This window comes from Staurois parvus, unplaced genomic scaffold, assembly GCF_062004578.1.
Source record: "Staurois parvus isolate SC_StPar_1 unplaced genomic scaffold, SC_StPar_1.0 ptg000581l, whole genome shotgun sequence".
NCBI classification, from domain to species: Eukaryota; Metazoa; Chordata; class Amphibia; order Anura; family Ranidae; genus Staurois; species Staurois parvus.
Window position 1 is genome coordinate 5,055,001 of NW_028318377.1, and position 12,500 is coordinate 5,067,500.

The 12,500-nt window shown below is 42.9% G+C and overlaps 1 protein-coding gene across 7 annotated transcripts in view; it reads left to right on the forward strand.

The window, feature by feature from the left end:
- The window catches only part of CTBP1 (C-terminal binding protein 1), a 761,506-nt gene that overhangs the window by 681,055 nt on the left and 67,951 nt on the right, over positions 1 to 12,500 (forward strand). For all 7 annotated transcript variants that reach the window (XM_089692285.1, XM_089692284.1, XM_089692283.1 and 4 more), the window contains one exon: positions 1,043 to 1,249. In XM_089692285.1, coding sequence (XP_089548411.1) covers positions 1,043 to 1,249 — 207 coding nt within the window. The remainder of the gene's footprint in view (positions 1 to 1,042; positions 1,250 to 12,500) is intronic.

Here is a 12,500-nt window from a genome sequence, read left to right on the forward strand (position 1 = left end):
GTGGAATAGTGTACCACAACTCCAGTGTCTGCCAGATCTTTCTGGAGGGATCGTGCAGTCAAACGTGGGTTTTGAATTGTTTTTCTCACAATCCTGCGAGCTGTTCTGTCTGATATTTTTCTTGGTCTTCCAGATGTTGCTTTAACTTCCACTGTTCCTGATGACTGCCATTTCTTAATTACATTCCGAACAGAGGATATTGACATCTGAAAACGCTTTGCTATCTTCTTATAGCCTTCTCCAGCTTTGTGAGCGTCAACTATTTTCAGTTTCAGTTTTCTAGACAACTGCTTAGAAGAACCCATGGTGCTGATTGTTGGGGCAAGGTCAGATGAGTCTGGGCATTTAAAACCTTTGAGATTGACATCACCTGGTCTGCCCAGACGATGATTGAGAACAATCCATGACACTGGCAGGTCTCATCTTGGCAAAGGGGGCAGTGCATGCTATAAATGCTGCAGGGCGCCCAAACTTTTACAGACGCCATTTTTTTGTTTTCTGTTATTTTGAAAGTGTAAATGATGGAAATAAAATCTAACTTTTGTTGACATATTATAAGAATGTCTAATCTGTAATTTGATGCCTTTTGGAGATTTTTCCATCTTTCCTTGGCTTCTTTATGCACATTAATACAAATTTTTAGCTGGGGTGCCCAAACTTTCGATCCCCACTGTATGTGTGTATATGTATGTATATATATATGTGTGTGTGTGTGTGTGTGTGTGTGTGTATATGTATATGTATATGTATATATATATATATATATATATATATATGTATGTGTATATATATATATATATATATGTGTGTATCCTTATCCTAGTAGATCCTCTCTGTAAGGGAATTCAAAGCTAATTGGGAGTTTCATGGTTGTTCAGGTTGTATTTCTATTAAATGGATATGAGTTGTGGTGTGCTGTGAAATAATGTGTGAGTTCCTGGACGTAGTTCAACAATTCCATCTGCCAGAAGAAGTGAAGCCAGGACAGAGATGACAGGTTGAACTTGATGGACATGTGTCTTTCCTGTGCTTTTTCTTCTAGGAATTGCAGTATGTAATGTGCCAGCAGCTTCTGTAGAAGAGACAGCCGACTCCACAATGTGCCACATCCTCAATTTGTACAGGAGAACTACATGGCTGCACCAAGCATTACGAGAAGGCACGAGAGTCCAGAGTGTGGAACAGATAAGGGAGGTGGCATCCGGGGCAGCCCGAATCCGAGGGGAGACTTTAGGCATCATAGGACTGGGTGAGTTTTTGTTCTGTACATGAAATTTAAACCTGGAGTACTGCACTCTGCTGGCCGATAATTGCACTCACTGGTACTCGAGATGCAATAACAAATGAAACAATTAAAGGACACACAATCCAATCCTTTTTTTTTTTTTTTTTTTTTTTTTTAGTAAGTTATGGGTGAACCTTGGTTGGATAAATCACCCACTTTGCTTTATTACACACACTCAAGTGGTGAGGTCCCCCTGTCAGAGTTGTAGCTCTGATCCCACCATGGAGGCTTACTCTTACTTGCTGCAGTAGGTAAAGTCTAAATAGTCCACTTCAGCCTGAGCTGACCACACGTTTATTAAGGGCACTTGTATTGCGCTGACAATATATGCAGGGCTTTACATGTACATTCACATCAGTCCCTGCCTTCAAAGATCTTAGGTCCCTAACTCGCATTCATACATACACATACTAGGGCCAATTTAGACAGGAGTCAATTAACCACCCAGCATGTCTTCAACGTGTGGGAGATAACTGGATTACCTGGAGGAAACCCACACAAGCACACAGAGAACTTGCAAACTCCAGGCAGATACTGCCCTGGTTACGATTCGAACCAACGACCTTAGTGCTGCAATTCAGAAGTTCTAACCACTTAGCCACTGTGCTGAGCCCACTTGAAACTTTTCTTAAAAGGCAATTATTTATTCTCTCTTTCATCTTTACTGCATATTTTCAATACACTGCATGACCTTTTTTTTTCCTCAAACAGATCTGAGTGAAGTGCAGGTTAAGTTGCATGTTTTTTTTAATTTTTATATGACATAAAAGTTACAAAACATAGCCCTGGGGCATTCCCCGGCGAAAACAAAAAAGACAACTACAATAACACCCATAGTCCAGCTCAACCCGAACAACCCTCAGTATTGAGGGCAGGAGTATACTCTGTTGGATTGGAAACAATCAAACAGAAATTTGGAAATATTCAAGAAATAACATTTGAGAGATCGGTACCTAATGACTATGTTGGACCATATCACAAAAGTACTGAGAATACGTTTCCCGCCACTACCTCCAAGGGAGTTGGGTAACGCAGGAGGGGGACATATAAAGGAAACCATAGACAACAACCCTTTACCAATCTCCCATTATGTAGGTATATTTATGGAGAGTTGAGCATAAGATTAAGCAGAAATTATATGCTCTTCATCATTGGCAGTAGAGGATTCCAAACAGATATTCCAAACTTTATGAAATTTATTTGAGCAACCTCGGGAGAGGTATGTCATTTTATATAGGGGAACCACTGCGTTGACCAGCTTCTTCCAATGGCCTAAGGTATGGAGGCTATTAGATTTTCAGGTCAACACAATGGCCTTCCTAGCATAAAAAAGTAGTAGACTTCGTAATATTCTGAAGCTCTAGAGAAAGCCAGCTGGTCGACCAGACCCAGTAGGCAAACTGACACCATTGAGGGGATAGAAATTTTGGTGACTAAGCAAATGAAGCAGAGTACATACAACATAATGTTTGAATACAGGGGCAGGACCAAAAAATGTGGAGAAAGTCTGCAGGGGCATATCCACACCTCCAACAGTTGGACTCTACGGTAGGGTAAATTATATGGAGGCGGTGTGGGGTGGAGTATGCCATATGAAGTATTTTAAACTGAGTAGCCTATCTCTCATAGCTACCAGGTGGGTAAAGGGGTATTCCCAAACGTCTTCCCAATCTTCCCCATCCAGCTGCAGCACCTCCGCCCGCCACATCTCTTGAAGGGAATCAAGACCAGTATGGATAGAGGGCAGAATAACTTTATAGACTGTGGATAGAAGGATAGAGGTTTAGTTAGATCATCAGTCCATAGCAGGGTCTCCAAATCGTCGGGAAGTAAATGGAGTGGGTCAGCCCCAAATTGCAAAGAGTAGGCATGGTGGAGTTGCAGGAATCGGAAAAAAGAATTTGGGAGGTCATGGAGTTGTTTCAATTTCTCAAAGGTGATAATATTGCCTCTGTCACAGATATTGTTCAAATATTTAATCCCCTAGAGGTCAAACAGAGGGTCTGGGATGGTTAAGAATTCAGAGAGCTGCGGGTTGAGCCATAGGGGAGTATATGGTGACCAGGAGGCAGAGGCCAGAGGGGTCGTAAGGATGACAAGTCTCAAGGTCTGGATTACAGCCTTCATGCAGAACGTGAGGTGATGAAATGGGAGTCTAGGACTACGTTACAGTAGATTCCGAAGGGTTCATATGAGCCAAGGTAAGTGGCTTTGAGAACCCCTGATGCATTAGTGTCATTAGTGCTGACACAATTATGCACATGAGTGAGTAAAGCCAAGCCAAGAAGTATTTGTACATGCCAGGCCTCCCTGGGTCCAAGGCCGACAGTATTTTTTTTTTTACTAAATCTCGGGGGACGAGCGCTCCAAATAACTGCACTTCTTCGAGAGTGGAGATGACAAAAATGTCTTGTGGGGATCCAGATTGGAGAATGCCACAAGGCATATAGTAACACAGGCAATATTTTCATTTTGACTAGATTTATAACCCGATTATGGTGAAGGGGAGATTATCCCAGGCCCTTAGCCTTTGCCTAATGGTCTGCACTGCTGGTTCTAATTTTAATCATCAAAAGTCTTGCATGGCAGGAGAAATAATGCCCAAATACTTCATGGAGGTAGTCCACTGTAAGGGGGAGTTCTGGGTCAGCTGAAGCTTGGGCACCTGAGTCTATAGGCAAAATGAGCGATTTGTCCCAGTTAGTGTAGAGCTCAGAATAAGTAGCAAAGTGGCGAGTATAGCTAAAGCCTCCTGCAATAATGGGCCTGGATCTTGCAAAAATAGTACTAGGTCATCCGCATATAATGCTAATTTTTCAGTGATATTACCCACACCTATACACAACACTGTGTCAGACTGATGGAGCGCCTCAGCATGTGGTTCCATGGCAAGCGCGAACAGCGCAGGGGAGAGCGGGTAAGTTGCATGTTTTAACAACCTCCTTTCAAAGACTTTTGGAGATTTCCTGAACAAAACACATCTTGGCTTAGAATGGGGGGGAGTATTTATTTTATTACAGGTACTTGTATAGCACCATCAGTTTATGCAGTGCTTTACATATATATTGTGCATTCACTTCAGTCCCTAACCTTCAAGGGGCGTACAATTTAAAGTCCCTAACTTACATTCATACATACATTTACTAGGGCCAATTTAGACAGGATCCACTTAACCTACCAGCATGTCTTTGGCGTGTGGGACGACACTGGAAGGACCTAGAGGAAACCCATGCAGGCACAGGGAGAGCATGCAAACTCCAGGCAGGTGGTGCCATGGTTGGGATTTGAACCAACCGCCCTATTACTGCTAGGCGGAAGTGCGAACCATTTAGCCACGGTGTAAGTTTAGGTAGGTTTTGACTTGCCTTCCACTTTGAACTTCCTATATATATATATATATATATATATATATATATATATATATATATATAATAATCCCTTGAAGATGAATGTATCGTGTGATAATTTTATAGCTTTGGGTTAGAAAGACCACTTATGGGTCAACTGTTCTTGAGCTGGTTGTCAACTGATTGAAGTTAGATGACCTGTTCTGATTGCCCTGGTTTCTTTCCACCATAAATGCCACTGGGCCACACTGCTCTCATTTCAATCTCGCTTACCTGTATAGGTGTATAGGAATAAACATGAATGATTGACTAAGCGGTAGGTTTGTGTTTATCTGCACACTGTGAGCTTCAGAAACTATAAGGTAGTCTGATCCTGCCTGCATGTCTATCCAACATTTATTGTCCTGCATGTCTATCCAACATTTATTGTCCATTTACACCCATATAGTCTATTGTCTCTCCTGATTTACATGTATTGATTGTGTGGGCTGTGTGCTATTAAGATTGTTTTTGCATTGATGGTTAACCTCCCTACACCTCTTTCTTTCTCAGCCAATCCCATACTCTCCATCTAGAACTGGTTTTTCAGTCTTTGAGGTGTGATAATCCTCTGACAAACAGTAGCTTGGGGGCAAGGTATGTGTGGCATTATTATGGGTGTAGTATCTATCCAGCATGCAAGACACTTGCATATTTTAAACCGCCATCATACATATTAAATGTGTGTCTTCTATTTAACCCCCCCCCCCAAAAAAAAAAAACGAAAAAACAATTTGGCTCTTTAGAGATTGCAGTCAGAACAGCTTCACCACATTCACTAACTTAAAGCAGTATTAAACCCAAAAGCAAACCTTTAATATATTTCAGCTTATCGATTCTTAGATGTGTTGGCTGCACTACTTTTCTTTTTTAGGATTTCATTCCTTTATTATCATCTGGTGATCTGGCCAGTAAGTCTTTTTCAAAAGAACAAGCTGTTCTGTAGATGTAGCAGTCAGAAGGCTGAAACAAACCATTTATTACTGACAGGTGCTTACAGTAATCAACTTTTTTATTTTTATAAAAACCTTTGTCCCAAAGGGAAAAAAATGTTGCTTTACCTGCTTATGAAGTGTTAGCTGGAGTTCAGCTTTAATTTGCTAGTGTATCGAACACTCGCTTCCCCCCAGATTAACAATGCTGCTGTCCAAATGTGTCTGTTTATTCATCCAGAGTGTAGGCACTCTAATACAGGTGGTTTGTTACTGGCCAGATCACCAGTTGAAAACAGAAGCAGCACAGTGGCTAAGTGGTTAGCACTTCTGCCTAGCAGCACTAGGGTCATCGGTTCAAATACTGTCCATGACACTACCTGCCTGGAGTTTGCTTTTTCTCCCTGTGCCTGCATGGGTTTCCTCTGGGTACTCCAGTTTCCTTCCACAATCCAAAGACATGCTGGTTGGTTAACCTCCCTAGCGGTCTGATTATGTCCATATTTCTGTGCTCAGAGCGGTACATTTTTTTGCATGGAAATATGTTTTTTTATTGTAGGCCTATAATTTTTAGGAATAACTCACTGAAATCTGTCCGAACAAGAGTCTAGTAAACATCCCGGGTATGTTAAAATTTGAAACACAAAATCATAAATTATAATTTAATAATCATAAAAAATAATATAAATTTAATTCAATAATAAAATCAAACCAAAAACACTGAAATTTGAACGCCATGGACATTTCTCAGTTTCCAGGCAGAAAGAACAGTAAAAATGCAGGCAGGGCACAGGACAAAGCACTCGGGACAAAATGTATGTGAAATGGTTCGATACAGTAATGTTTTACTATGTGATTTTAGTGTATTTAGTGAATGTCATTTTCAAATTTCCCGCCGTTCCGTCCCCGTGCATCCCGACGTCGCAGGGAACGGAAGACGGATGCCGGTATCGGCTGGATTACATTGCCAGGGACATCGCAGGAGGGACATCGCAGGAGCGCAGGACAAGGTAAGAGAAGAACATATCCCGGAGCAACGCCGCATGGAAAGCCCGAGTGTAGCTCGGGGTTACCGCTTGTGGTACTGAAACTTTACCCCGAGCTACACTCGGGAATACCGCCAGGGAGGTTAATTCTTGTCTAAATTGGCTCTAGTATGTGTATGTATGCATGTGAGTTAGAGTGTAAGCTCCTTGAGGGCCGGGACTGAATGTACAATATATATGTAAAGTGCTGCATAAATTGATGGCACTATATAAGTACCAATAATAATAATAATAATAATAATGAATACAGCCACCACATCCAATGATTGGTAAGCTGCAATATATACAATTTTTTTGGTGTTGGGTTTAATATTGCTTAAAGTGAATTCTCACTTGGCAATAAGTTAGAGTTGTGCAGATGTCAGTCCAGTCTGTCTGCAGATGCCGTGCTTTTGATAGCCATCTTTTTAAATAGGATTGTGAGAGTATAGAGATTTTGTCACCCTTTTTTTACTGCTTTTCAGTTGTCCGCAGCATCCTGTGAACTATAGAACCACTCATTAGCAGATAGAGTATGGTGGGTGGTGATATAGATAAGATGGGGTGTGCTTTCTGCTAGTGACACCATGTTTTCTAGGCCACTGGAAGGCCCTTATTCCATAAGCTAATAGTATGACAAAATGTTGCATTTTTGGTAAATTCAAGTACATTTTTCAAAGGCTGTTCAAACGGCTGCTGATCTTCTTCTTTTTTTTTTGTTGTTTTTTTTTTTTTTTTATCAATTGCCAGCTGTTGATAACCAATGTCCTGCTTCAACGTCCCTGGCCATTTTAAATGATCAAATTCGGATGTATGTGGTAGACCTTTCCGTAGGCTGTCATAGTCTTCACAGTGGTCAGGAAGACTTTGTAACTCAGGAACTGCCTGTAGTTGAAAAACATCTGACTTACATATGACTCATACTTAAAAGAGAAGTATGGAGTTTGTCCCCCCCCCCCCCCCCCCCCCCAGATTATGCTTACCTAGGTGGATGCAGCATCAGACCTATGTCCCCCGCCAGTTTGAGCACTCGACAATCACATGATCGCTAATCATGGAGTTCTCACCACCGCTGTGAGCAGAGAGTGGTTACTTGGGTCTGCCCCCCCACCCCCATGCTCACTGGAGTGCTGGGCTATAGAGGGGGAGGGAACGGCTGACTCAGGCTCTCAGAGGCTGAGCCAGGTGTCGCTACAGAGTATGGAATGGATCTTTCCCCAACCTGGAACGGTTGAGTGACGTCTGAAAACTGATCACAGGAGTACGGAGTGAGCTGCACTCCTGTGATCTGAAGGAGAAGTACAGCCAAAAGAGCTGCACTTCTCCTTTAAGAACGGAGTCAGCATGACGTTATGCTGGTCCTGGAAACCGCCGGGTGGCCATCTTGCTGTTCACCGCATCCTGCCACTTACAATCCAGTGGAACTGCCAGCAATCTCACATCCCTGCATAGCCAGTCAACCCTTCCCTATGCTATCCAAAGCTTACACACAAATTCAGCTTAATGTAGCACTACCCGTTTAGGGATTGCAGAGTAATGTTTGGGTTCCCTGTCAATCTGGACCTCTTGTTGAAAGCCCAACCTCTGCTGACACCGCCGTAATCTGGTTATCCAGATAAATTACACTCTTAAAATGGACTTACACCCAGAGCGGTGTAAATCAAAATTTAAGTTTATATTAGATTTCGAGGTAACCGAGTCAAGAATAACAAAAGAACACTGGTATTGGCAGCAAATCTGATCACTCGTGGCAATTGTGAGCAAACGTAACAACATTTACAATAAAACCGTATCTGTTAGCAGGCCTGCTTTCAGAAATAATCCGCCAGTCTGCGGTGACTGATGGATCCCCAGTGAGCAGGATTGACTATCGATCACAATTAAGCTTGCTATGGGTCCTCAGAACTAGATAACAAATGTGAGGAATTCTCAGTTATAATTAGCAGTGTCTGTTTTAAGAGCTATATAAGATCTTCGGCTCACTTGTTGGGGCCCAATTGGTGTGAAATTGTGTCTGAAGGTGGATGATGGTTCCTCAGGGTAGTTGCATCAAAACTGGTACTGGGAAAGGAGAAGAGCGAACACTCCCCTGATTTATGGCAAGGAATCAGTGCAAGGTTCCCTTTAAGAGCTCCAGCAATGAATTCAGCTTGAAGCTGTAAATGGCAACAATTGGCATAAATCTGTATGGACCAAGATAACTCCATCTGGATGTTAGACAAAAGATGAACAGTACTAGGAATCCTGCTCTGCAGAAAGAGTGGTGGATTTGTTCATTCAGTTGGCACTGCTGTATCTTTGTCTATAACTGTACTGCATGTGTATTCCAAAAATGGCGCTTGTGTAACTAGGCCGCAACTGGGGAACTGGTATGAAATGTTCACAATAATGTGCAAGCAGATAACTGAGGTGACGAACTATCAATGTTCACTTTGTTAGTGGATGCATGGGTCTCTGGCACCCGATCAATGTGGTTCGGCACTTCAGTCGTCATCGCACCTCCTTCTTTCAGTCTCTCCCCACACTCTCCAGGCCAATCTCCTGGGCTTTGATATGTATATGCCCCCGCCCACACGCTACCTCTCCTGGGAAATGTAGTCCTAAGCACTCTGCTTATCAGCAAAGTCCTGCTGTTCAGAAATACAGGTTCCAGAGAGCTGTTCTATCAATGTGATTAACCCTAAAATGGTAGGCCACCGCCATATAATGTCCACTTTAGTGTATTGTAAGTAATAACATTTCCATGGGTTACATTAAGAACAAACCTACAGAACCTATCTTGTTCATATCCCTAGGACTGTCTGTATCCCCTCTATCAGATTCTTATCATTCTTCTTCAGACCGGGCTTTAAACACATACATCAGTGGTTATTAATATAACATTTTCAAAATCTGCCATATCGGACAATTATTTATTCCCATCTGTGGGCAGCAGTGACAAGAATGATGGTTCGGTGTATGCTTGCTTGAGCAGATCAGAATGGTTCTCTCTCTGACAAATCCTCATACAACATCATGATGGGGTTGTCTTATTTTAAAACCTTTAGTTTTGCCGTTAAATCCCATATTGTGGTTTTTTGATGTCTGTTTTGGTAAATGTCTAGTTAGTGGTCTAGCTAGACATAAAAGGCTTTTGCCGTTGTAAGCTGGCAATGTTTAAATCCCTTGTTCTGTCTAATTTATTGTGCCAAATTTTCCATTACGGCTTGGACAACAATGAAAGCCAAATCAGAACCCAACCTGACAGGCATTGGCAACTGCCGTCCTTTATGTATGTTGGCCTGCACGTTCTGTAATTTCCATTGGCTCAACCTGCCGTGACAAAGTTGCATAAATTGCTGGATCAAACCAAAGAGAAACATAAAACGTAAGATTAAAGGTAAATTACACACAAAGGTTTTTGATGGGTTAGAACACAGTGCTAAAAAACTGAAGACTTGCGTAGCCATAATTCTGTAGCAGCTTTTTGTTGAAGGAAAACTTCCATTTTTTCAATATAATAATTAAAATTGACATCTTATTTGAAAGTGGTTGTAAACCCTCACATATACCCAGTAAAGTGACTGGCCTAAGGTGATGCACAGAAATGAAACCAATCCTCCTACATTAGTTGTACCCGTCTATCTGCAGTCTGTGTCTTCTCTACATCCCTTCAACGTGCGGAATTTATAAAGCTTATGTGAGAGTTTAGAAAAATGGAGGTGGAGAGCTGAGTTCACACTCTATAGAGTTCAGTGAGGAGAGTTTTAGGAGGCGATTGGAGGGAAGACACACCCCACACAGCTCACAGGAACAGAGCTGAGGCTGTCACTCTGCTGAAGGTCCCTACACTGTCACCATTTTTCTCTTGGTGTCAGGAAATATTGGCAGAAGGTATGCATGTTAACTGGAGAACTAAACAGCAGACAGGACACTTACTGCTCCTAAATTAGACAAGTACACACTATAGAGGGATATGCTCTGTTCATATTTCATGTCTAAGGATTACAACCACTGTACCCTAAAATGAAGCATGTTTTCTGAAACACTTTAATACTTAACCTATAGATTCCAGTATATTCAATGGCACCGTTCATACCTGAGCATACTGTTTGAAGCTCAGAAGAGTACATTAGCTTCTTTGTGGCACAGTTGCTTGTTTTGGTCCTCAAAGACTTCACATAAAAAATGCATGTTTTCAGGTGTTCCCACTGATTTCTTACCTTCCCGTTTCCTAGTACATAGCTTTCCATTGTAAAAGCAAAAAATCGCAAGCCTCAAAACGCATATATAAAAAACGCACAAAATAAGCTGCAAAATTGCTTAAAGCTCCAACTCAAGTGTAAATCTAGCCTAAGGCCCTGTTCACACCTGTGCATTTTTGATGCAGTGCAATAAGCATCCTGCTTGCCCCATCTTTGATGTGCTTTCATCAAAGCATATGTTTTATTGAGTTCAGTGGTAACGCATGTATAAAATGCACTGCGTTTATTTGAACTGAACCTTACTTTTAAGGCTATTGTATAAGTTCAGCTTTCTTTCTACATCACTGAGGCTAGGCATTCATAGTAAAGGCTTAAAGCAATTCTAAAGGTTAATTTTTTTTGGAAATGTCTATAATTACCTACTGTGTGCAGTGGTTCTACACAGCAGCCTGGATCCTCCTCTTCTTGGGTCCCCCACAACCTCTCCTGACCCCTTGCTCCTGTCGGGTGCCCCCACAACGAGCAGCTTGCTACGGGGGCACTCGCTGCTCCGTGTTCCCCCTCTCTCTCCTCATTGACTGACTGGCTGTGAGTGACAGCAGCGGGAGCCAATTGCTCTCGCTTGCTGGCTCAGCTAATGAGGAGGCAGAAACCCAAGACAGTTCAGGCTGTAGTACACTTTGCTGGATTACGATGGGGCTCAGATAAGTACTGAGGGGGCTGGGGGCACTGCTGCACACAGGTTTTTTACCTTCATGCATAGAATGCATGAAGGTAAAAAATCTTCAGCCTTTACAACCACTTTAAAGTAACATTACACATAATTTTTTTTTAAAAATAGAACATTTTGCACAGAGCAGCCCAGTTCCTCCTTTTCTGGGGTCCCCTGTCGGTGCTCCAGGCTCCTCCTTTGCGGTGAGAGCCCCCATGGAAATCCGCTTTCCATGGAGGGAACCTGTGCGGGCTCGCTCCCCAGCTGCTCTGTGCATTTCTTGACACAGAGCGGGCGGCTCAGCCCCGCCTCCTGCTTCCTTGTCACAGCATTTGATTGACATTAGTGGTAGCCAGTGACTCCCGCTGGTATCAATCTGCCCAGTGAGGAGGGAGGCAGCAGTGGGTGCACACCGCTAGATCGTGCTTGGGTAAGAATAAGGGGGGAATCCTGTAGCACAGAAGGTTTCTACCTTAATGCATATTATGCACTGAGGTAGTGGTGTGTTAGGTTTTGTGCTACCATAGGCAACATAAAATAATCTGCCCCTCACCAGCACCCCATCTGTGACCATACCCCCACCCCCCGCGCACACAACGGCCTCCGTGACCTCACGCACACCATTGCCCAATATCCTCCGAGAAGGAGAGACTGAGAGAGACTCCTCGTCACAGCTCTCCGGAATTCCAGATCCCTTCCTGGAGTCTCATGGCCTCTCCTCAGACTCCCCTAACTCTGCTCTTCTGTCTGCTGCCCAGCCCCAGTGCCCCTCTGAGCCCTCGCAGGACAACCAGTGTCCCTTCTTCTGGTGGATGGTGTCACCCCCCCTCCCGCCTGAAACATGCCACCCAAGGCAAATGCACCCTGCACTAAGGTAAGGTTTTAGAACCACTCACAGCAGTCCGTTTTAGAAAACGAATGCTTCAATTAAAAGGGAATTTGTAGATTTAGTAGACCAAAAATCAAATGAAACTGG